The sequence below is a fragment of the Papilio xuthus genome, unplaced genomic scaffold (assembly GCF_000836235.2).
Source record: "Papilio xuthus unplaced genomic scaffold, Pxut_1.1 DF828037.1, whole genome shotgun sequence".
Lineage (NCBI taxonomy): Eukaryota > Metazoa > Arthropoda > Insecta > Lepidoptera > Papilionidae > Papilio > Papilio xuthus.
The window spans coordinates 1,473,062-1,497,773 of NW_013530612.1; the positions used below are offsets into that span (position 1 = coordinate 1,473,062).

At 35.1% G+C, this 24,712-nt stretch overlaps 2 protein-coding genes across 2 annotated transcripts in view; one reads left to right on the forward strand and one right to left on the reverse strand.

Annotated features, from left to right (window-relative positions):
- Window positions 1-119: 119 nt before the first annotated feature.
- Window positions 120-10,912, reverse strand: LOC106114707 (probable phospholipid-transporting ATPase IIB). The gene is made up of 19 exons (XM_013308010.1): window positions 10,695-10,912; window positions 10,519-10,621; window positions 10,175-10,377; window positions 9,741-9,983; window positions 9,003-9,223; window positions 8,441-8,648; window positions 8,022-8,244; window positions 7,439-7,628; window positions 6,977-7,092; window positions 6,527-6,664; window positions 6,046-6,228; window positions 5,513-5,683; window positions 4,973-5,161; window positions 4,521-4,707; window positions 3,919-4,094; window positions 3,431-3,535; window positions 3,037-3,163; window positions 2,521-2,724; window positions 120-2,028 (listed from the first exon to the last, which is right to left on the reverse strand). The coding sequence occupies exons 1-19, from the start codon at window positions 10,745-10,747 to the stop codon at window positions 1,892-1,894; spliced, it is 3,177 nt and encodes a 1,058-aa protein (XP_013163464.1). The 5' UTR covers window positions 10,748-10,912; the 3' UTR covers window positions 120-1,891.
- A 283-nt stretch (window positions 10,913-11,195) lies between these two features.
- Cdep (Chondrocyte-derived ezrin-like domain containing protein) overlaps window positions 11,196-24,712 on the forward strand; it is a 35,470-nt gene continuing 21,953 nt past the window's right edge. The window contains exons 1-3 of the mRNA XM_013307838.1: window positions 11,196-11,439; window positions 12,435-12,620; window positions 13,883-14,043. Of these exons, the coding sequence (XP_013163292.1) occupies window positions 12,542-12,620; window positions 13,883-14,043 (240 nt within the window). The 5' untranslated portion in view covers window positions 11,196-11,439; window positions 12,435-12,541. The remainder of the gene's footprint in view (window positions 11,440-12,434; window positions 12,621-13,882; window positions 14,044-24,712) is intronic.

A 24,712-nucleotide genomic window follows, 5' to 3' on the forward strand; every position in this document is an offset into this window, starting at 1 on the left:
AACGCATATGCACTTGCGTATGTCTATGGGCAAGGTTCACTTCGCTATTTCAGGTGGCCGCTTGCTACCTTATGATATAAAAAAAAGCTTTATATAAAACATGTCATTTATTACGACTCATTAATACAAACGTTCATAAAACTTGAATAATACTAAACGATAAACATTTTAAAATCTACATTAACCAACCCACTATAATAAGGCTTTAACATAAATACAATCAAATAAATATAAATATCACAATTTAATAAAATTTGTACCTCACATATGACATTTTCAAGCTTACATTATACATATACAAAATATTAATGGAATATTTATATTAATATCATAAAATTTGAAATCACAGTAAAAATACGGTTAACATATATTAGTTAATACATATAATGTCGCTTAAAAACAATTTTAATCTAAATTACAAAGACAACTGTTTACCAAAAACGTGTTATTCTATTGCTTTTTATATAAAACATATTGTTGTCTTTATCTTTTCAAAGAGTGTGAGGGAGATGACACTGTTTTAATGCAACCATTTAGTAAAGATGATATTCGATGAGGGAAAGAGAAAAAGCGATGTTTGACATTTGATAGAAAGAGAGATAAATATAGACTAGGACAAATAGAGCTTGAAAGGAAGAAGATTAAACAAAGATTAGTTCTCTAGACAAATTGTTTCTATTATAGTTTTACTAAATTATTATTATTTTACGATCTTCTCCTTTATTATTATATATTATTAACTGTGATGCAAATTAAAAAAAAAAACCTCTTAAGTGTAGTACGAAAATATGAGATAGTGCAAAATTAAAGCCCGTGCATAATTTCTTTAGGTAACAAATGTGAGTCCATAGTAATACATGTGCAAAAGTGAAACGAGACAATGAATGCAAACGAACCATAATAAATTTGTCAAAGATACTTGCATAAAAAACATATTGTTATCTCAATTTTCTAAAACAGAGTAACAGAGATGGCAATATTTTTCAGTGTTTCGGCATTATACTTTTTCCTTTCCTTTTTAGTAAGAAGTTACTTAGGTACGCGTCCATTGTCCCGCGCCTGACGCACTGTACCCACGGCTGGAACAGATTTCTTGTTGATAAATCAGTCTTTCTATGCGTTTGCCGCTGATAATTGATACTTTGCTATGTAAATATACAAAGCAAACTAAAATCGTCAGTCGTGCATCAGATGACGAGCAATGTACGCGTGCCTTTAGGGAATTATCAGCATTCTATTTTACGTAAGTTAACATTCTCTGTCACTTTCGCTTAATATATATTATTTAACTTATTTATATGTTGTATTATTTTTCTAATACTAATTTAAATGCATTAACTGCAATATAACTTAGTATATGATTTATATATCACTGATTCTATCTACAATATGGTTATTTAGGTAGTCCGCCAGAATTTGTTTCAGAACTCGGCAAATCGCTCAGAAATCTTCTATTGAAATAACTGAGAGGGGCTACACAAAATGCACTCGCTCCGAAGCGATTCAAAAATGTATGGAACTCTCAATAAGTCACGTGAATGTCACGCGTCAGTTCCATACATTTTTGCAATTCGTTATGGGATCGCTTCTGAGTTAAAGGACTTTGTCTAGCCCCGCTGATAACTTGAGGTAGTCGAATAGTTCAGGGGCACAGACCAAATGGCGGACAAACCCAATTAAGGCATCTTGGTTTATTAAAGTCCAATCCTATTTAGGTTTTATTTTAATTTTGTAAGACAGTATGTAAACAAGTCAAAATAATATTTTAACGAGAGAAAGAATATGAAAGAAAACGATTTCAGCTAATTGTTAATTTTCTATCACATGTTACGTTAACTAATAATGTAATACAGGAGTTGGAATTTGGACCTAACTGCGTGTATCATAGGGGTCATTTCCGTATGTTCTTGTACTGTCGGTCGCGCCATTTGCGGTGCATATGTTTGACGATGTAAAGCGGCAGACATGACACCAGAGTGATGGTTGTCACCTTCCACCAGAAGTCCCAGTGCCGGATGAAGTCCGCGTCTGAAACACGTTAAAAATCAGGATATCTGAATCTGTGAGAGGCGCTGCTATCGCGGTTTGCATTGTAATCGCGGCGGTCAGAGTGTTATATAAAACCTTCTTAGATATAGAAAATGTCATAAAAGAAAAAATCACATGACAGCTACAGTACAAAGAAGATTGTGACATTTTTTGATGTTGACAGGGGCGTTAGTGAGCTGTCAATTTAGTTTGACTTATGCCCACCGGTTCAGAGAGCCGTGTCGTTACAAAATAAACATCACATTTTACTCAATACGCTGTTTGACATGAAATGGACATTATTTTTTTTCGCAATTTCCAAGCGATATCTATGATTGGAGTTCGCTCCGCATTCGTGCCTCAGTGTGCTAAGGTGAGACAACAATAACAAAAAGTTGATCCGTCAAAAGAAACTCTATTAGTCATTTGTCATATATATTTCAGATTATATGATTTAGATTATAATAGCATGTTATAAGAATATTTTCATACCAAAGTATGTGGTGAATATTAGCAGCGTAGCAGTATACATGGCGAGGCTGATGAGCTCCGCGAGCGCCATGAGGCGGTGCCAGGTGGCGACTGTGAGGGCGACCATGATCAGCTCGGTCAGGATGAGGGCGGTATAGCTGATCTCCACGATGTGGATCAGCTGCTCCTCGAACAGTACCAGCGCGCCATACATTATCACACCGCCTGTAGAACAAACAAGTTGGAGTCATGTTTACGGACGCATACGCTAGAAGTGACGTGTGTGCGTACGCGTTATATTGTATACTTTAACGTAGGAGAAGCCAACGTGAATATCAGAAAGTAGTTAAAGTATACAAAAGAAGAGAAATTTAGTAAAAATAAAATGGCATTTAATTCATTGGAAAAACGCTAAATTAAAAAAAAATGGTCATATTGTAAAATCAATTTAATTCTACTAACTAGCTGGCTTTATTACTAGTCTAAAATGATTTTGCTTATTATTTTCTGCTTTTTATTTCAATGAAAGAGTCTTACCTTGATAAATAGATATTCCAGTCCATATGTAGAAAGTTTTATATGAGAGATGTCTTCCTTTGGTGAGCTGTCGATACAGCTGGGGATATCTAAGCGCGGTCGAACTTGGTATGTCTTTGTCTAGTACCTGTCAAAAAAAAAAAATTAAAATCTTGAATGTAATATAACCTAGAAATAAAATACCTATACAATAAAATATTGTAATCTGTGTTTTTTTTTTTAATTAATAATCTATGGTTTGTCTATGATCACTGACGTCTCTGACATTGACGTCAACATGCATGTGTTTAATTTCCTTTTTACAATTTTAATCTAAATAACATAGAAATGACACCAACACCTTTGTTCTTTCAAAGACAAAAACATATCGTATGAGATAATAAATGTAACTGACTAGAGAGAATACTGGTAGCATGGTGAAGACAGTTCCGTATCCAACCATGAGGAAACCAGGGTAGAGAGACACGGAAGAGAAGTAGAACACAACTGAGAACACCGCCTGAGAACAAATGAAAATAACATCACACTTCACTAAAGTTATAAATGCGAAAGTTTGGATGGATGTTGTTGTTACTACATTTCTCCAGAACAGCTCAACAAATCTTTATGAAATTTGGTATAGGTATATAATTTTGTATTTTATATAATATTGGTAGAACATAATATAAATTAGTTAGAATCCCTTGGCGCGAATGACGTGCTTTCGTTACAAAGTCCACTGTCAGAATGAATAGTGTGGGGACATAAACGTCGACATTTTAGTAATGCCAGTGTTGACTCAATACACTGTTTTTTTCCGGATTTCCTTAGTAAACACTAGTTACAAATATGTCTCGAGGTATATTATAATAAATGGTGAGTTGTAGTTGTAGGTAAGTGTACCTGCATAGTGGAGACGATGAGTCCGCGATGAACAATGAAGAGCGAGAGAGCTGCGGAGCGCATGGCGGCGCGGCGGCCGTGCACCAGCAGCAGGCGCGCCAGTGCTGACAGACCGCGCACGCTCACGTCTCCCGCCAGCGACGCGGCGCGACCCTCCAGACCCTCGATACCCACACCTGACACACATCCTTACATTACTCAACACAAACTGAACACACCCAAGTACATGAAACGCTTAAATTAAATATTTCAAGAAAAATCTATTTTCATCTAATACGCCAGCAAAGCAAGTGCAGTTCCGATGATATTGTTAATGTACATGGACGTATGTGATCTTCTCGTTTGACCCCTTCTCTCATACCAAAAAAAAACCAACCCAATTACTAAACTTGGCTCATAGCTAGCTTTAAAAGCTAAAAACAAGTTCTAATTGGCATACTCATTTTCATGACAGTATTTACAACATAATTGACAATAATCATACACAACGTCTAACAATACAAAAAAAAAGAAGATACCTAAAATATAAAGATGTTAAATAAATTGCAGATGTATCGCGAAGAATTTTGTATAGAAATAATGATATGAAGACGTTTATTTACCTATATCAGCCTCCTGTATCATAGCGACGTCGTTGCCGCCATCCCCGACAGCTGCGACGACATGTCCGCGCGCACGCAGCAACCTCGCCACGCGCGCCTTCTGTGTGGGCGAGCAGCGCGCCACCACCACCCCGCTGCAGCGCTGCAGCACCGCCACGAACTCCTCCTCGTACGACTGCAGGCACACCTACCATTCCGACACATTAACAACCGCTTTATGAAATACAAAAATCTGCACAGCAAACGTCACAGAAGGGATAAAAGCAACTCAGCAATCATAAAGAACACGCAAAACGCTTTATAACTAAATAAAACAAAATTTTTGATGCAACAAACTGCTTTTTTTTGAACATGTGGTCCTTCGAGCCGGATTTCTAAAAAAACTAAAAAAAGAGCCGAAAATTGGAAGGTTTTTTTTAAGATCACTTGTATGGTAATGTCCGTATTGTTACCTCTAGCGTCTCCCCCTCTATGATGAGATCGGTGTCATCTTCGGCGTTCTGCAGGGAGAGGAGCAGGTGATGCGCGTCGCGGCGCGTGGTGCACTCGGGCGCGCTCAGCCAGCGCCGGCCGCCGCCCAGCTGCAGCGAGCGCGCGATGCACAGCGCAGTCTCCAGCTTGTCACCCGTCAACATCCAGATCTAAACACACGGTATCATACTAAACTAATCGGGTTTTTGATAACTATCTATAAGGCAATCCAGTATACATCAAAACTAGCTGTGATCTCATTTGGCGAATAATAAACGGTTGACCACACTCAATCTTTTTCAATAGGCTACACTGTACTAAAAGCTAGGTAAAATTGAGTTCGCTAACTCATAATAAAGCTTTAGATCTATCTATCTAGAAGACATGAAATAATTGTAAAAAATCCTCAGTCATAAGTAGACAACCAAAGGTTTTTTTTTCAATATAATTTAGTCTATTACATTTAAGAAAAAATAATCATTATTTGGTGATTATCTTTTTTTATGTTGTACCCAAGTGACCTTGATATTGGCAGTGCGCAGCATAGCGAGCGTGCGGGGTACGTCGTCAGCGAGGCGGTCCTCCACGCCGGTGAGTCCGAGCAGCACCAGGCCGCGCTGCAGCCGGCCCAGCGCCGCCGCCGTGCGCTCGCTGCGGTTCATCACGCTCAGCCGCGCCTCGTTGTACTCGCTCTAACAAATCATTCAAAATTTACACTCTCAAGGACACTAGCACCCCTCTGTCAACCTCAAAAAGACACAAGATCCTTTTTGTATTGTAACTATCAAGTCATTTTTTTCCGCTTATATCACTTTTTATATTTAAGTATGTTTTATGTATTACATTGAGACATAGCTAACCGCGATAGCAGCGCCCCTCACCGGTTCAGATAAAAATATCAACAAGAAGATTTGATTGTATTACAATATTCAAACTTTACGGTGGCTCGTGGTTATGTGCGAGGTCTGATTGTCAGTTGGACCAATTGTTATTGGAACAATGTTCGTAAATGTGTTCCGTTGCATTCGCTAATACTTAAATGCTACGTTCGTACTTCAAATTCAAGATATTCGTTCTTGGTCAATGTTTTCTTGGCGACGACGAGCGTGCGCAGACCTTCAGCTGCCAGCGCGCTACACTCCGCGCTCAGCCAGCCCGCGCCCGCAGCGCCCACAGCACGGGACAGCGCCACGTCCGCGCCCTTCACGTAGTACGTTATCTCCCCAGAGTTCTCTTCCTGTTGAGTTTACTTACAGTCCTTACTAACTTACTCAAAGTCATTACGTGGTAACTTTAGGAGTCCCCAAGTGTTAATTTCTCGTAATAAAACAACTAGGATAAAATGACTGGTGATTACTCAAGGATCTGGAGGATGTAAACTATAAAAAAAAGCGTGGCATTTACAGTTATTTTAAGTATTTTAGAAGTTCAAGGTCATAATTGTTATTACACTCCAGTTGGTAAACAGTATTTGTGTCAAACAGATGTTCTTATAAAAGTCCAAATCAAGTTTATGAACGTAGTATGGTCCATACCTGTACAATGATGCCCATCATCTTACTCTCGCTGGTGAAGGGGAACACCTGCAGTATATTGAACTGCATGATCTCGTTGGCCGCGCGCAGCTTCAGCGAGATGTTGTGCAGGTCTCTTCTATATAGCGATACTCCCATCTGGTAACATAAATACTATTAAAGATTGCACTATAAATTGCTTCCTGACGCTGCAGCTAAGTTCGTGGTATAAGTTTTGTGTACGTTAATCAATGTAGAATCGATTTAATTCACAGAAAATACAAGCAGAGACGTGTATCTATAAGGTTCTGTATCATATTACAGTCGTTCATAGTATAGTTCTTTTCAAATATCTTGCCGGCTCAAGGTCATTTGCGCGATGAGCTGTGTGCATTCTGTTGAGAGCCGCAAAGATATTTGAAAATTACTTTATCCTGTTATTGTGTTGTGGTAGCATATGTAAAGTGTTACCATGTCGGTCCACTTGACGAGCGCGACCTCGTCGGGGCTGGCGGCCTGGTAGTCGCACAGCTGCTGCTGCGGCACCGCGCCCCCGCAACTCTCAGACATCATCGAGCTGCCCATGTCTGACAACATATACAGCTTATTAAAGCGCTTATAGTGTTCTAGTTACAAGTACGGACGTCAATCACGTGATCGTGGCGTCGAAGCACAAATTTTGCGTTATTTAGTCTATCTTTACTTCTGTCAAGGTTGAAAGCTTCTATCTCGTTTAGTTTTAACTTATTTTTTTAGTGAAGTGGCAGTTTTTTTTAATTATGAGATAATAAACGAGCCATTGGCCATCTGAATTCGCCAAAATAGTTAAGTGACCGCTTCCCGACGGAGGACGGGGCACATTGTAACAGAATGTTTCCCCCTTCTCTTTAAGAAAAGTGTGGGAAAGGAAAGAAGATTAAAATGAATCCTGACCTGATTGTGCTTCATCAGCTCTCTGGTCCTCTATATCATAGACGGGTGTGACATTGTGGCAGAGTGCAATGGCGAGCACCACCTCCCATATCTGTCGCGGTGTGGGCGCGAGTGCGGCGCCCTGACCACTGGGCGAGGTCGGCAGGGAGGGCGCGTCGTTCGTTATGTACTGAGTCAGGAATGCTTCCACCTGTAGAGAAGAATAAAGGGCTATGCAGAATTGTGACTTGTTTATGTTTGGGGAAACTATAAATGTGATGTCTCATTTATGCCATATCAAAATATTTTAAACAAAGAGACGTGACTTCCAATGAGACTTAAGTTTTCGTTTTTATTCTACAGAACGTATATTAACTTTGTAAAAAAATAGAAAAAAAAATGACATTGTATGATGATTATATTTAAAAAGTAGCAAAATTTTAATATTTACATAGCTTTTAATCTTAAAAATTGAAATATATTTATCATTTAAAAAAATATATAAGCCTTGATTTAGAAAAGAGACTTGAATACAACATTGTTTTTGCTCATATTATTTCATACTAAAATTATTGAAAAACGCATAAAAAAGTGAAAACATTACCTCATGAAAATTATTCCTATGAAATGATGCATTTTGTAGATGAAGCTTCTGGAAGACCATTTCATTCTTAGTCAACGTCCCAGTTTTGTCAGCGAGCAAATATTGTATACGACCAAGCTCCTCCGGTATAGTTGTAGACCGCATCACTGTACCCTCAATCTGTTTGTCTCTTTGTATTGTCCATGAATAAAACGCTTTGCCCATGTCTAGATTCACTCTTAAACTGTTGACAACAGATTAAATATGATAAATACAGAAAAGAGCAATTTATATCATTGCTATGTTTAAACAATTATTCCATTGAAATGAAATACATCTAAAATTCTTTAAATTAGACATGTGTACTTCATTTAAAAATTCCAGAAAACTCCAAAACTAAAAACATTATAAATTCTATGTCTTCTCTTGTAATAGCTCACCTGATTGGAATGATGTAAGAAAATAGTAGCACAAATCTAAAGAAGAATCCAAACCAGGGTCCATCAAAGCCTTTAAGTGTGATCAACAGGAAGGAGATGAGTATTGTGGCAACAAACAGTACTTTAGTGAGGTCGTTCACCTGCAGGTCTAGACGACCCACTTTTGACCGAGGTACTGCATTGTTCATTACACTGCGTGTCTCTATGCCTGGTTAGAATGTAAGAGATTGAGAAAACATCATTAAGACTTATTGTATAACATTAAATGCATGTTTTTCATGTAAAGTCATGTCATTAGATGTATTCATTTTCTGATATCTTGGTGCTTTTTTACTTCTCGCAAGTTGCTGTGCAGAACACAATGTTAGGTGTATTGGTGCGCAGCTGACTGCGGGGTGAGGGCACATGACCATAAGCCAGCAAGATATTTGAAAAGACTAATATAAATAAAACTTTAAAAATATAATATGCAAGTGTTTTTTAAACATTTGATATGAAAATGATAAATCTATAACATAATTTGAATACCAAAATATTTATGAATTAAAAATTCTATATCTACCTGTATATATCACTAAGCCGGTAGCCTGTCCTGATGCCACAACACATCCTCTCCAAAGCGTATTTTCAATATCCAAAGAATCACTTTCTTCTTCATCCAACCTAGTACATGTGCCGATAAAAGAATGGATATCCTTCTCTGGCTTCTCTACAAAGATCTGTGCATTTATATCTAGTAGGTGTGCATCAGTTGGTAGTTTTTGAGTTGAAGGCAGTGGTATTCTAAAAAATACCGAAACATACATTTTGTAATGATGGGACAATCGCCCAATACAGATAATAATAATTACAATTCAAAGGAAAATAATAAACTATTGTGAATCATAATGTAAGATAAAGCGTTCAACTTTTATGTTAACATTTATTGTTGTCTTTGTATTCGTAATTAACTTATCTATTGCAGTCACAACTGAAACTTTTATATGTACAGTCCTGTTGACTGGTATAATATAATAGCTGCATAAATATAAATTTACTTTAATTACAAAGTTAGTTAACCCCTTTATTTACAAAAATATATATCCATGTATTCATCATTACCACATATTCATAGTCAGTTTAAAACCGAAGGTGTATAAAAGTTTTTTAAAATGTTGTAAATGAATACATATTTATGCAGCTGACTGTACTTAGTTGCAATAAGGCAATTGTTTGTATGTCGTTTAGCACCACCAGAGACCACAATACCTTGCTTACTAGAGATGACAAACAATGTATAATTTCTGTGTATAACCCTTACCGCAATTTCCAATCAATCTCTCCATCTAATTGGTCCGTTCGTATGAACACTGTGCCCATTGTCTCATTAGTTCTTAGTAATATCATATCCGCTGGCACTCTCTGACCTTTGTGCAGCATTACAATGTCACCCACTCTTAGAGCTGATGCGGGAACATATTCCGTGTAAAATGGACGGTAGCCATCAATTGGAGTGTCTAGAACAACACGCTCATAGTGTTGTCTGTTTACTTCTTTATCTCTTCTGCAAGTGTGAAATGGGATGTATATCATACTAACTCTTGCAGGTGAAAAAAATAACTAGCTAGTGTTCTTTCAACAATATGAAACAGTAAGAAATTTGTATGTTTCCAAATATTATGTATTGTGTTAAAAACTATGTTCTGGTTGTAAAGTTAGTGTTATGTATTTTATTTGTGTTATTTTTAATATTACCTGTATCTTCTAAAGTCATCAATTGCTTCTCTGAACAATGTAACAGCAAGTACAAAGCACAATGGACCCCAGTATGTATACAAGTATCCTATTCTTATGCTCGGTATGAACTGGCTCAAGGCCATCACAAGAAAATACAAGTTTAAGAAGAAGCGAAACTGTTCAAATAATACTAGAGGCAGGAATGTAATAATGCTATATTTCTGTAAAACAATATATTTCTGTTAGAGCATTTTTAGTTATAGCTTGTCTACAGTTTAATAAAAAAAGTACTTTACTTGTAAGATCAAGTGATTTTAGTTGTTGGGATAATGCTAAAACAATAAATAAAATTGAAATCTTACCTGATTACAAACATGGTTTGCTGGATAATCATCTTCAGGTAATTGTCCTAAATAAATTACTCTAGAACTAAATTCCTTCTTACGAAATCTCGTGAAACTAAATCTGAAATTAATAAAAAATAACAGGTTTAGTAAAAAAATAATAATCCAAAAACGAAGAAAATTATTAATTGTACCTTGACCAGATAGATTTCTTTTTGGGTCGTGTCAAAAGTGGAGTAGTTTCCATATTTGTTAATTAAATGAACATACTTTATATCTCACACATAAATTTTTGTTCTATCAAAGCATTTAACGTTACCCTAATTAGTTAAGAGAGACAAAATCAGATAAATAAACATAATACTGCAACACAAACACAATGACACAATGAGCTCTGTTGACATTTGTTTGACAGTTTTACAGCGTTTGATGACGTTAACGTTTCGTTTAACCAAGTTTGAAAAACAATCATTCCTTTTAAATGGCTCCTTGGGTAAATAATTAAGTAGATTAAAAATTTACATATTTTAGTTAGTAGTTTAACGTTTAAATTAAATTCTGTGTTTGAATGTTGATAGCTTTATAGTATACAATTATGTTTGTTCAATTTCTTAATTAAACTTTGTGACACAATGATTTTTTTTTTTCAAAACATCCTTATTCAGGCAACATTGATAAAGTAAATAAATATGGCGCGCGTGCGGTTAGGGTGTGTGAACGAAAAATGACAAATAATGTTTAAAAATTAATAAAATAAAGTGAAAAATGTGTGTATTTGTTTTTTAGGTTAGTGTCAACGGGAGTGTACCATAAAAGTGGTAATTGTTCATAGTGTATGGTGTATTACATGAAAAAGATCAATGACTGAACTTGGTGGTTGACAGGTCGGTAAAACTGGAGGTCGGGGCTGAGTTGCGTCCCTCGTTTTTACGCTTAAAGGTAAGATAACATTTCAAATATTTATGACGAAAATTTCAGGCCTTATAAACAATGTATTTATTAATTATTCAGGGATTTGTTGAGCACCAAAGTTGTAATTTAATTTGCACAGGATTATGATGCGTCGAGGGTGTTGTTGTCTCTGTCAGGGTGGCCGGGCACACCTCCGTTGACCTATTTTCTGGTTATTGCATTGGAGCTCCTATTTATGTCTAAGGGTGCGAATTGGGGCGCCGGTCCTGCATCATATGCAGTAAAGATTTAATTTAATAGTACTAAACTGCAGTATAGTATAAGTTTTTCTGTTTGAAAAAAGTGTTTATATATTAAATTCAGTGATTTTGTGAATACAACTTAATAAAGAGGTAGATCAAATTATTTATATTATAATATTATTAGGTGATTATTGTTAATGTTATCTCTTGTTTGGTCATTAAATTCTATTTATGATTTACTACTGAATAATATAGACATCCAATTGTGAAATAGGCTTAAAGTGTTAATTTAACTAAATTATTAAATTGGTAATTATAAGTAATTTAATAAAGCCAAAAATTTTAAGTAAATTATTACAATTTTCTAGGTAATTATAAGTTTGAACATTATTTAAACCAACTTTATAATACCATAGAGAGATAAGAAATAATATTTTTATACTATTATACATTTATCACAATCAGCATAACTATAAAAGAGAGTTTTGTTTGTTCTTATAACATAAAACATATGAAGAATTAATTCAATTTTTTTTGTTTTATTCAGTAGAAGTAAATATTTGGTTTCTATAACTGTGCTTTAAAATTTTTACATAAGATTTACTAGGTGTATTTTTTTTATTCACAAATAATTACTAAAATATGACCAGTGGTTTAGTAATGCATAGACTACAAACATACAATTGTTTTTAAGTGTCATATAGCAATAAAAATGTGTTATAAGTAATAACTTCATGAGTTATATTCATGTAATTTTTTTAAATTTTTCATTGTCTACAGGTTGACAAATTAAGTCAAGAAAAGTTGTGGATATTGAACATAGGCTGTATGATGGCAGTTAGTTTTGGATCATGTGTGTTATTGCATCAGAGTGATAATAAAGCAATATGATGGAGTCTGAGCTTCCCCCGGGTAGTTGTAATTCAACAGGACATCTGTCCACAATAGGCTACCATACATTACCGGGTAAGTTTAATTTTATACCATGAAATATTTCATATGAAAATTAACTCTACTAATTGTTGCCTATTGATCTATATAGGACCATAATTTATAATCTAAGATATATATTTATTAATAATAGCCTTATGTGTTTCTTTTCCACATTGTCTTTAGTCAAATTTCATGTTTCTCAGTTTGTGCAATATCTTTAAAAATAGTTGTTCATGATATGATTGTAAATGGGTTTAGTAGTTTGATATTTTTACACATTTATTAAAGGAGTGGAGAAGATATAAAAGGTTGGATAATATATTTTGTTTTACTTAAAATTACAAGTTGTATAGTTTTATGTTCATGCCATAGTGTAAAAATGTTCTAGCACTAGGGTTGAGAACACATATACATGTGTATACAGTATGAGGTGGGGAGTGAAACAAAAGGGACACATCTATTGTAGAGTTTTGTATACAAACTTTTGACACCATGAGCATTGTGTAAGAGAGTTGTATTAAAGTGGGATTGAAAATTTCTCATTTACTTTTAATAGCAAACTATAAGCATTTTTATTGGAGGGGGGGATTATTAAATGAGCAATTTTAGTTATTATTTCAACAGTCAGAAATGGTAATAGACAAGATGCTCTGTATAAACATTTTACCACATAAATAACTAACCTTTATTTTACTGTATTACTTGAATTTATCCAAATATATCAATAAGTATGTGTAGCCCATTTAGAATAATAAATTTTCTTAGTTTAACACTGTAAATGCATATGTGATGAAATTTCTTTTTAAAGATAATGTATAGGCCAAAAACCAACTCGAAATAAAAAAAAACGTATTTTATTAGGTCTACTCCATGCCACAGTACTCCAATAATAGGCTTACTTGTGTCCATACTTTATGTATGGGAAACTGTACCAAAAAACTTTTACAGTTCTTGTCATACCAGCTCAATTAAATCTCATTTACATTTTAATGATTCGGTTCTTTGTATGCTCAGAAAGAGTTCCCGGTGTTTGTGACAGCGCACCCGTCGTTTTACCGCTGGAGTGCTTTTACGTAGAGTAATGCTTGCTCTAGATGCGGTGATACGATCTCAACGTTAATGTTGTGTTTTAACATTGAATACTTAAGGGGTATTAAAGCCTTATTAAATAAAAGCTTAAGCTTTTCTACATAAAATGTTTATTTAATCAAAAATGACATAATAAATTCCTTTGGTTATTAAAGATTATAGATAAATGGAGTTTAAGTAGTGTAAAAATGCATGTGTGATGCCAGGTCGTATGCACCATTCGGCGAGCACGCCGGCGGGAGTGGACGGCGCGGGTGCGGGGGGCACGGGCTCGCGCACGCCGCCCGCCACGCCGCGCAAGGGCGGCAAGATGCTCGCCGTGCGCGTGCACATGCTCGATGACACCGTCTCCATGTTCCAGATACAGGTAAGTTATCATATTACTTATTAGACGAATTTTCTACTTATAAGCTGTTAAACATTCCCCGAAATGTTTAGTTGTCTAAAAGGCCTTTTAAATTCCTTTTAGCGTTCTCTTTAATCCAAATAAAAAATATTGGCGTCTCGTCACACGACAGGGGCTGTCGTCTGTGAATGCTTCGCAATGTCATTGATGTTTGAAGCGAGGAAGGAAATCATGTAGAAAATGAGCCGCGGAGCGCACTTTTTTTTTATAAAAATATATTCGAGGTCGTTTCATTTATATAGATAAAATTCTCGATAGTCCTATTTAATCATTTTGACCAATTTGAGAGTTCATTTCCTGGAGAAGACTATTTACTCCCTATTTCTAGTCTTCAAGCTCTTCTCTCCAAGCTACTAGTAAAATGACTAAAGTGACCAGTCTTATTATCTTTACGAAGCTTGAATTCCACAGTTTTCAAGTTTTATTTGCATCTGGAACCTTTTCGCGATTTTTGATTACTTCCGTTGAACGTTTGCGTTTGCAATAAATGTTATATTTCCGCTCTATGCTTGTTGTTTTTATATTATTGTTATTGCGGCAGTGTTATAGCAGATATTACGTTTTAAAAAAAACATGAAAGTTCCTTTCAGTGATATAAAATAAAATATTAAAAAAAAAAACCGAATAATTCACAAAAATATGTTATTAAAAGGAGTCCCTTTAGGCAAGGTCCCCTTTCAGTTGTTCATGTAACAATTTGTAGTAAGAAATCACACCTCTATAAAAAATTTGTTTTTTGACGGCATGAGTTGGCAATTAATGGAATGTTATATTTAAGAAATTATCTTTTTCGTTTAACAAAAATACATATTTAATATAACAAAATAAACTTTATCTATAATACTTTAGTGATTTGCTCGCAGAAATTATTCATCGAACTATATCCAATAATCTGAGAACCAAATGCTGGAAGTCTAATTAAAATTTCATTCCATTTCATTGCTATTCAACGTATCTTGGATTTCGCTCTAAAAGTTCCCGCCTTAATTGTTCCACCTGTAATTTTTTAAACTTTTATATTGAAAGGTTTTAACATCTATGGGCTTATTTACAAGCTTTCACATTGATTAAGCTTTATGAAAATGTAAGATCATTTTTTCAACGGTTATTCTTAGAAATAATGTGTGATATGTCAAATATTTAAATACTTTACTACGCTAAATTTTGTTTATGATTTTCATTTACATGTAAACGAGAATATTTGCACGTTTGAATAAGAACGTAGAGCTAAGTATTGGAATATTTCTACTTAGATACAAATAAGGTCGAGGTAAGGTTAGATCGCGGTACGCGATGAGGAAAAACTTTGCATAATGATTGAAAACAACACTTTTAAGAGTACAAAAGTGCGTAGATAATGGATATATCCTTTTAGAAATGGCTATACACAAAACTTAAGGGACGAAATGATGAAATATCCATATTTTTATGGTCTCAAATGTAGTATACTCAAAAAACTGACCTTACAAACATTGATTGATAAAGAACTATGGAAATAATTTGCCTGTAACGGAATTGCAGCGATTTGTCCAACAAATTTGCTAAATATTCTACTTAATCAAATCTAGTGGAAGAGCATTGTTAATGAATCTTCCATGTTCAATAATGATAGAAATAATTTAGGTGTAATTAATAACATTAAAAAAAACTTATGTACTATTAATTACCTTATAAAATTCAATTACCTAAGCCATAAATTGGCGCACAGAAGGTGCAAAATGTATCCAATTAATGTTGTCTAGGCAAGCGGCAATAGGGGTGTTGTGTAGCTCAAAGGTCGATTTGTGAAATTTCTTAATGCAAATTGCCTCCATTAGGTAATTATTCAGGTTGTGTGTTTAGGCGAGTTTATTAAATGCTCTAACGCGATAAATTTTCTGACGCCTGACATCTTGGTTTGATTAGGTAAATGAAATTTTTATTGTTCTTTTATATTAATAACCTTAATTGTGGATATTAAAACCGAAATAAATTAGAAATAACCTAAAACTTAAAAAGCAGAGTTAACGGATTTCAGTTTTGCACGATCCTTTGTCGCTTCGAATTGTCGTACAGCAAATAGTATAAATTAGAAGGTAAATATCGCTGCAAACTTTTTATGATAGGGGTTTTATAGCCGAGCCCGGACTCGCAAAGTTGTAAAATTTTATATTACGTTTTATACAAATCCTATTTTATATTTGTTTTTGAAGCACCACCAGTTTAAAATGGATTTAATAATATGTACCAAATGTTAGTAGTTTTTCATTATAGGATCACTTTTTTACGATTACTCTGTGACTTGTCATCTATGTTATCAATAGTTTCTTATGTCCTACTTTACATGAGAAATGAATAGTGTTTTTAAGATTGTTCCAATTTGACTGACTCAACTCAAATTTCGTAATTTTAACAATGTTTGCCCATACCATTGTTATCACTGTGTAAACATGGCACTGATTTGTCAATTCAAATTTTTATATTTGTTTTTCGTACAAAGTGATTAAATGCTAGTTTTTAGGTGTTGTGGTATTTGTATGGAGCCTTTGTGTGCCTTCCAAAGTTTCGATCCTTTAATGCCTAGTGGCGGAATGGTTGTTTGAAATTTCGACATCTTTTGTTCGCAATGGTAGCGGAGATTATACGCAAAATTCTTTTGTCGCAGACCAGGGAGATGGCCAACTTTGTACGCCGTTACTGAACTTTGGAAATTCTTCCATATTTTCTTTCGGAATTTCATTTTTTATTCCAGTTCAAACATTTTACAGACTTTTTATTATATTCTTCTTCTTTTTATTATAGTTTTGAGAAAAATAGTAAATAACAATGTTTTTCTATTATACATTTTAGGTGTACTTGCTTTCAAAACTTCAGGCGGTCACATTGAAAAGAAACTTGTTCTTAGGAACAAGGGTATGTTCACGGTATATAATTTTATTTTGGTCAGTATTTATTTACTAGACGAACATTCGTATCATTGCGGCACTTTTAAGGCCTGCTTACTAACCTTTATCAGAAGGCCTATAGTGACTACATGTGTGGAAAAAGTCGTACTCATGTAGGTATCAAATAGCGGAAATTCCTTTCTACGTTTCCGTTACATTTCCTTTCAAGTAAACATTTTCGTCGGTTTCTTTTTCAATGGAATGTGTGTATTAAGGAAGTTAAATGACCCCACGAAGGCCTTTCTCTCGTGATATCATACCCTTGTCAATTTGAAGTACGCTTCGAAATAGTATTTCTATATTTGGTCCGCTTGATTCGATTTTATATATTATTTTATATGAATTTATTTTAGTTTATTGGATCGATTGCATGATAAGTTACATTAACTTAGATATGGTAAGTAATTTTTTTTTTAAATTCTTTATTGATACTTTTGCGGGCCTATATATTTTCGTATGATGTTCTTCAATCGCATTCTAACTGTAGGTAAAAAAAATCCAAAAAGTAATCATCATAGTGGCAGAATCAATAAAAATTGATAGAATCGGTCGCTCCCTGGCTCCATTCTGCCACGACGCGACCGCTCGCCGCCGTTCGCAATACGTTAATTGATAACCGGTGCAGTATGTCGCAGATGCTACGAAACGAAATTGCTATTCGACCGCCATCGTAAAAAGATGATGTAGTGCGCCAATAGTATGCGCTACGTTTATTTAAACCTTTTTACATTTCCATTCTCCCAGATTTCAAAAACCAATAACTCGAATAACTTATGACACTTCGAAGAAGATTAAGAGATAAACATCCAAATTCCATCATTACTCTTAAAAACTGATAATGCCGTTTGGGCTACAGAATGTCACATAGAAGTTTCGCAAATATCATCGTAGCTTAGCAAGATGTAGTAGAGATATATACCATAGTTAGCTTAGTGTTTTTTGAACTTCGGTTAACTAGTATTTTTACACTCCAGTAATCCGTCTCAATGACTACAATTAACAAAACAATCGCAATAAAGGAAAACAATGCTCATGATGACATAACATCTTTATTATGGAACACGCACCAGTTCACTTTGACCTTGTCTCATTGAATAAGCTACTACATAAGTCTAAAACAACTTATAACTTTATAATTATAAGCCCCATTAAAGAATAAACGCTGTTTAACGATGTTATTGAGATCTCATAAATTGACAGAATCACGATGAGCATTGTATTATAAGGATATTAGTAATGATGTTATTATTTTGGCTTTGTTGTGACATTAATGAAAAAATAAGTTGCTCCAATCACTGTAACGGGATCCCCTGCAATCAATCAAAACTTTACATGAAATGTTCAGTAAGACTTGGATCCGAATCGATCAATTCCCGACGAGATTTCTAATCGTACCACTCTTTAAATGTTTTTTTTTCCATTTGTTAATAATTAAGATGTTAACCAGACCAATTTTATAACGCATTCATTATCTCCACAATTCATTATTGAACTTGGTGTCGCATCTCCGTAAATTTAATATCGACCCCTTACTATCGTCGGGTTCACAGGGCGCTTTAGTTAATTAATAGCCTCTAGAAACATGTCACCGACTGAGGCTTACTTTAATGAAATATAGTGTAGACTGCGGCACATTTATGTAATTTTAAGATATTTTACCTATTATATGGTCACTATTTTCTATTTATAATTAACATTGCGTGTAACTTCTGAAGTTTTTCTAATTTCATTGGGGTAGAGGAGGAAGATATATCGTTGCTTATGATGTTTTACTGAAAATAAAGACCCTAGTGCCCTACTACAAAGCTTCTGCATAATAGTGCAGTGGGTTCATCGCAAGTCAGAAGTGACGCAGCCGACCGCCCCTACGTAGTCCTGGCGCGCGGCCAGGCTACGACTTGAATTGCCTCAATGACTCTATTGTTCCCCTACCCGTCCCGCCTGTATCAATTCCTTTGGAACTGTCTCATCCCTATTTTGTGCAAACTTTTAGATTTATAAACATAGTACACTGTACAGATTTACGTTTTATTATTTATCTACCTTCCTTGTTCTTCATTGTCATCTTATTAATCTGATGGAATTAAAATAAGGCTTAAGTATAGCGTATTAATTTTTTGCAAAGTCCTTCAAAGAAAAAAAAACTGTGTTGCGACATTATAAGCTTTAAAGTTCAGGGTACTAAGTGTATATTTATCTGGCTCCGCCCTTTGTCGTGCCTTTTTGACGTCAAACAGTCCGCAAATAGATGAAGTAAAAATAAAACTGCCCTGCCCTAATTGCCTGCTCTAAGTGCGGCCACTGAAGGCTCCCAGATAAGATTGTATCGCCGTTTGCTTTCGCCAACTTTTTATTTTACCGTCGACTACCTTATACCGTTTTAGCTTTAAATTGCTATTATAATAACGATAAAGTGAGGTAAAAGCTTTAATGATAAAACTTAGTCTTGTCCCTTGTTTTATCTAATTATTGTATGTAGTTACTAGTTGAAAAAACCTTTTTATAACTCACAGCGGCGTTATCTTCGTATGAGTTGTTATATTCTTCGCAACTTTTGCATAAATATTGACACAGGAAAAACATAAATAAATCATACGTTTATTTATCTGTACTTTGTAACGAGCATACGGGATTATTATTATGTTAATGTCTCCGCCGTGGTAATCCAATTGCGGTGAATCCTCGTAAGTGCTAGTAAGCAGGGATTACACGAAGCAACAGTCGCGCCCGTCTGCCTCGACTGTAGCTGACTGTACCTCGTTATTGAGATAGAGTTCTCACAAACAGGCTTAAGCGACTATCGATATAAGCGAGCTTGAGGCGCCGCAGAGTCTTGGCGACGAGATTATGCAAGTTTATTGCCTACGGATATATCTAAAGTATAGTCAGCTACATAAAATGTGAGCCGTCTTATTATGTGACTACATTATGTCATACGTTTTTCACGTTGTGTTTAAAGGATTAACAGTAAAGATTACCACTGAATCGGTTTTTGTATTATAAGGTGGCAAACAAACATCTGAATTCGCCGAAATAGCGAAGCGACCCATGGTTACTATTGAGTTGCCTGTGTTTAACCGACAGAGGACACGAACAGAAATTGAATTAATTTGATTATTTTTATTTCTATGGAATAACTAGGGGTACTAATATTGAGAGAGCGCAGGTGATTACTTGACGGCCAAATTACTAAGCAAAGTAATATAAAAATCTTGAAGCCATTTGTTAAATAATAAAATACTTAAATGCTCAGAATTACGTAAAATGTTGCGGCTGTGACCTGGCGCGCTTCGCTCCGAGCGATGAATAAACAACAGCCGAGTTCAATACCCCCACCAACTCCAAACCTCCCATTACACGGATACATCTTATCTATAAGGGCTTAGTAAACAGCCATTTGCCAAACAAAACTCTATCTAATACCTGCAGAGCTTTGGACAGGAATAGTGTACTAGCGTATGTAATACTAAATCACTGATATAGGCTTCTCCAACTAAACTTACTTATGGACGAAAATTCTCTCCTCGCATAATTTTTATATTTACTCAATGTTCAATTGTCACCAAATTTTGGGTCAAACAAAACTCTATCTAATACCTGCAGAGCTTTGGACAGGAATAGTGTACTAGCGTATGTAATACTAAATCACTGATATAGGCTTCTCCAACTAAACTTACTTATTGACGGAAATTCTCTCCTCGCATAATTTTTATATTTACTCAATGTTCAATTGTCACCAAATTTTGGGTCAAACAATCCTCTAATAACATAGATATAGATTAAGATGAATATGTTAATGTTACTATAAATACGGTGCGCAATATTTTTACTAGCTACGGGCTGCTTCGTTATTCGTACATCAAGAGTCTCGAATGAATTACCCTCGTCAGTCTTTTCATTTGAACGCATTTTGGGTTATTGCAAGCGAAATTTGAAAAGGCATTTATTTCTTAAATATTACTAAGTGGTACTTTCTACTTGATCATGGATTGCAATAAAATTCTTATCATTTATAAAACTAATTGAATAGCTATTTTAAATTTCTTAGTCTGATAGTTAAATGAAATGGAACTAAAATGAATGTAGGTCAAAGAATGGCTTAGTTCATATAACTTAGCTTTACCTAACAGCCATTTTAATCTCATCAACATCGATTCAGGATTTTGAGATTGGGGAGTGTAAATAATAAGTAAATTTTTTTTCGCACTGCTGATTTTGCGTTTGCATAAAACAGCCAGCTTGTATGAAAACATATTGTCATCCCTTTCATTCGCTTTGAAAGAACAGAGGCAACAATATGCTTTAATATAATGTAAAGGCAGGTAAATTTCACGGGACGTGAGTATTCGTGAATTTCCTCAAAAGTCATTCACCGTTGAGGCGTCATTTACGTTAAAGTTGTATGAGTTACATCATGAAATACGCTTACTAAATTATTAAACGAAATGCCTTGAATTCCGTCTGCTTTCGTTACACGTCGGAATAATCCAAAAGCTCCCGCATTCCAGAAATTCTAAAGGCTGCCTATGAACAAAGTCTGAGTCGCAGGAATAGTTTGTGAGATTGACCCAATTTATTCCAATGGATAAGTTTTAGTTTTATTTATTAAGGTAGCAAACGAGCAATAGGTCATCTGAATTCGCTGAAATGGCGAACCTACGAAATGCAGATGCGTTGGCTTCGTTTAAGCGACGGAGGAGGTGAAGCACAGAAAGAAAATATTTTCCCTTCGTACGAGTCACCTCCTCCAACAGATTCACTTCCCCTTTCTATCCTTTATTTAAAATAAAAGGTCGGAAATCGTAAAAAGACTAAAATTATCTCAACTCTCATTCATCAGACGAAACGCAGAGTTACTTCAGATGTATATATGTATGCCAATAAGACGAGGTATCTACTATTGAGTGGCGCTCATTTTGCATTCTGAGCAACGTGCTTTTTCCAGCGTACTCACGAATATGTTCTTGTGAATATGCTTAATGCAATTTTAATAAGGCTGCAAATAAAGGCGACAACCATGTAACTTTCTTGATATTAAAATGATTTCTTCATGTGGTATTATGTTGATTGATGACTATAGGCGTGAATTTACGAGACATTTATCTTATGTAGCCTTTATACTATCGACTCACCTCGGCTTCGCTCGGATGCCTAAAATGCGATCTTTTTATTGGATAAGATTCTGTCCAAATTAGGGATATATGTGTGTGAAAATTCTAGTATACTTACTTTTTGTCATTAAACCAAGATTTTTTTTAATTTACGCTTGATCTGTACACTGATATGGTAGTACATAAAATATCGGGTTTTATACTACACGCAAGCCGAAACGGTGGAATCATAGAAATAGCGAAGACAATAGAATAAATATAATGCCTTGTTGGTTGAAGTTGTTTTTATTAAGGTTTGTAATTAATGTACTTTAAAGGTATAGGAATTATTTAGAGTGATTTATTAAATGTAATGACTTGCCACTTCTATACATATCGGGGTGATCAATGTTACGGTTTCCGTTGTCAAGGGGCGTTGTAGGTGTCCTTGTTTCAGACTGGCGGACCCCTCTGCCTCGCGCTCGTCGGCGAGGATGACATCGTTAACGCTTATTTATGTCAACGAGGACAAATTTATAGTAATGACGTATCTTAAATTCGACGAACCATGACTTTAACACTTTATAAAATACTAGTTGTCGCCCACGACTCCGTCCACGCGTAACTAAAAAAATCAAACTTATTAGTACCCTATGTGTTCTTCCAAACTATTTTCTACATCTATGCCAAATTTTAGCAAGTTCCATGCAGCCGTTATAGAGATACCTTCTAACAAACATCCAAACATTCGCATTTCTAATATGAGTATTATAAGATTAGTAAAGTTTCATAGAAATACTTATTCTTTAGATCAACGACTGCCAATATATTTTTTATAAGCGTGTACACAAGGGAGTAAAAATTCAAGCAGAATGCTACAAACAGAATTGTGTTTGTTTAAGAAGTACTTGTTTTCTTTTGAAGGCGCGAAGTAATGGAAACAATCTGACTGTCGGAGTTCCTTCCGGAAAAGTCGTTAACGCGACGGATGAACAGAGGGTAACGAGGCTTACTAGCGAAGAGGCCGGAGCTCTCCTAGGCCGCCATTGTTGGAGTTTACTATAGATTTCGTTACTGTAATACCGGCGCCCTCTCGAGATATTAATGTAGAGTTTAATACTCTAGTATGTAGACTTTCTCAGATTTAATGTTATGCCGAATAAGTATTAATAGGTTCTAATATGCTAATATTATGAGCATAATGAAACGGCAGATATTTTCATGTTATCTTACTAATATTATGAATGCGAATGTTTGGATGGATGGATGTGTGTTACAAGATAACTATGGCCACGGTTCCATGGATCTCGTTAACTTTTGGCATAGATGTAGAGCTATCTAAGTGTTTTTTCTAATTCCGCGCGGACGGTGTCTCGGGCGACAGCTAGTAATAATATATGCTAATTGAATATACAAATTTCGAAACTATATGCAAGGTACAAATATTTAAAAGGTTCTAGTTCTCTCTTTGGTATAACTTTTTTTTCTTCTAAATAGGCATCTGTTTTGCGTTAATTCCTGTTGGCATCGAGCTGGTAACAACAAAGCTTACCCTCGACAGCTGAATGCAGCTTTGTGTTCCGAGCTGCGTGTCGTATTCCTGCGGAGTGCTTTCAAACGAGCCCCGAACACGAGGCACGCCTCACTTCAACGTTCCTACTTTCCGTCTGCATTATTGTCATTTTTATGTCGAAGAGTATAACGCAAAAAGGTTTTATGTTTTGCTCTTATGTTGGGACGTAGAAATGACCTAGTTTTTATATTGTATATGCACGCATAGCATTAACATCAGTTAAGGTGATAAAACACATTAGGAAAGGAATTATTTGTTTTAAACCGATGTTTTTCTGATGATGATGATGTGAATCTTTTCTGATGACATCGAGGTAACATCAGTAATACTGATTACATTATTCAATAAAATTGTTCTGTCTATTAATAAGTTTTGAAAATCAATAAAGTAATATCGAGTAAAGCAATAAATACGTATACTTCTTTCATATCTGCAAAACAAACAATATTCGCACCATAAACTATCGGTCGCAAAATCTTTCCATCAATTTCTCTCTGCATTTTATTACGTAATCAAATCGTCTCAATAAAGAATAAACAAAATAAAACTATTGTAACGTCCTTTAAACATTTGATTATATTTTTCCAATACGATGTTGTTCTGTTGCTGTTGTAGAGTCAGCGCGGCACCAATTTCTACGTAATGTTTTTATTTATACTGCAGGCAGGTTCCCCTCGCCACATGTCTATGTTGTGATTAGGTGATATAAGACAAAGAACGTGTATACTAACATGTTCTTTTCTAAGGTAATACAAAGTCGGTAGTTTTAATACATCGGAGTAAGCTGGTCTGATATAAAGTAGCAACAGAGGTTTTTAACTTTAACAGTCGTACGAAAAATATTGTCAACACTCTTGTCTTTGAAAAAGAAACCGATGATTATTATGGTTTGTTTCCATGATTTAAGCAATGAAAACCCATGGTATGATTATTTTTAAGAAACAAATAACCTTCTAAATTATTCCGAAACAAAAAACCTAAGTCAGTATGAATAAAACGTTACGTTGTTATATTACTTCTTACTAATATTATAAATGCGAATG

Bases quoted from the DNA above. Each gene is read 5' to 3' on its own strand.
- LOC106114707 (XM_013308010.1), bottom strand. From the start codon at position 10,747: ATGGAAACTACTCCACTTTTGACACGACCCAAAAAGAAATCTATCTGG. The intron at 7,629-8,021 runs GTAATGTTTTCA...TCTTCTCTACAG, and splicing joins ATAGGAATAATTTTCATGAG to GTGGAAGCATTCCTGACTCA. The intron at 2,725-3,036 runs GTAAGACTCTTT...TTTGTTCTACAG, and splicing joins TGGAATATCTATTTATCAAG to GCGGTGTGATAATGTATGGC.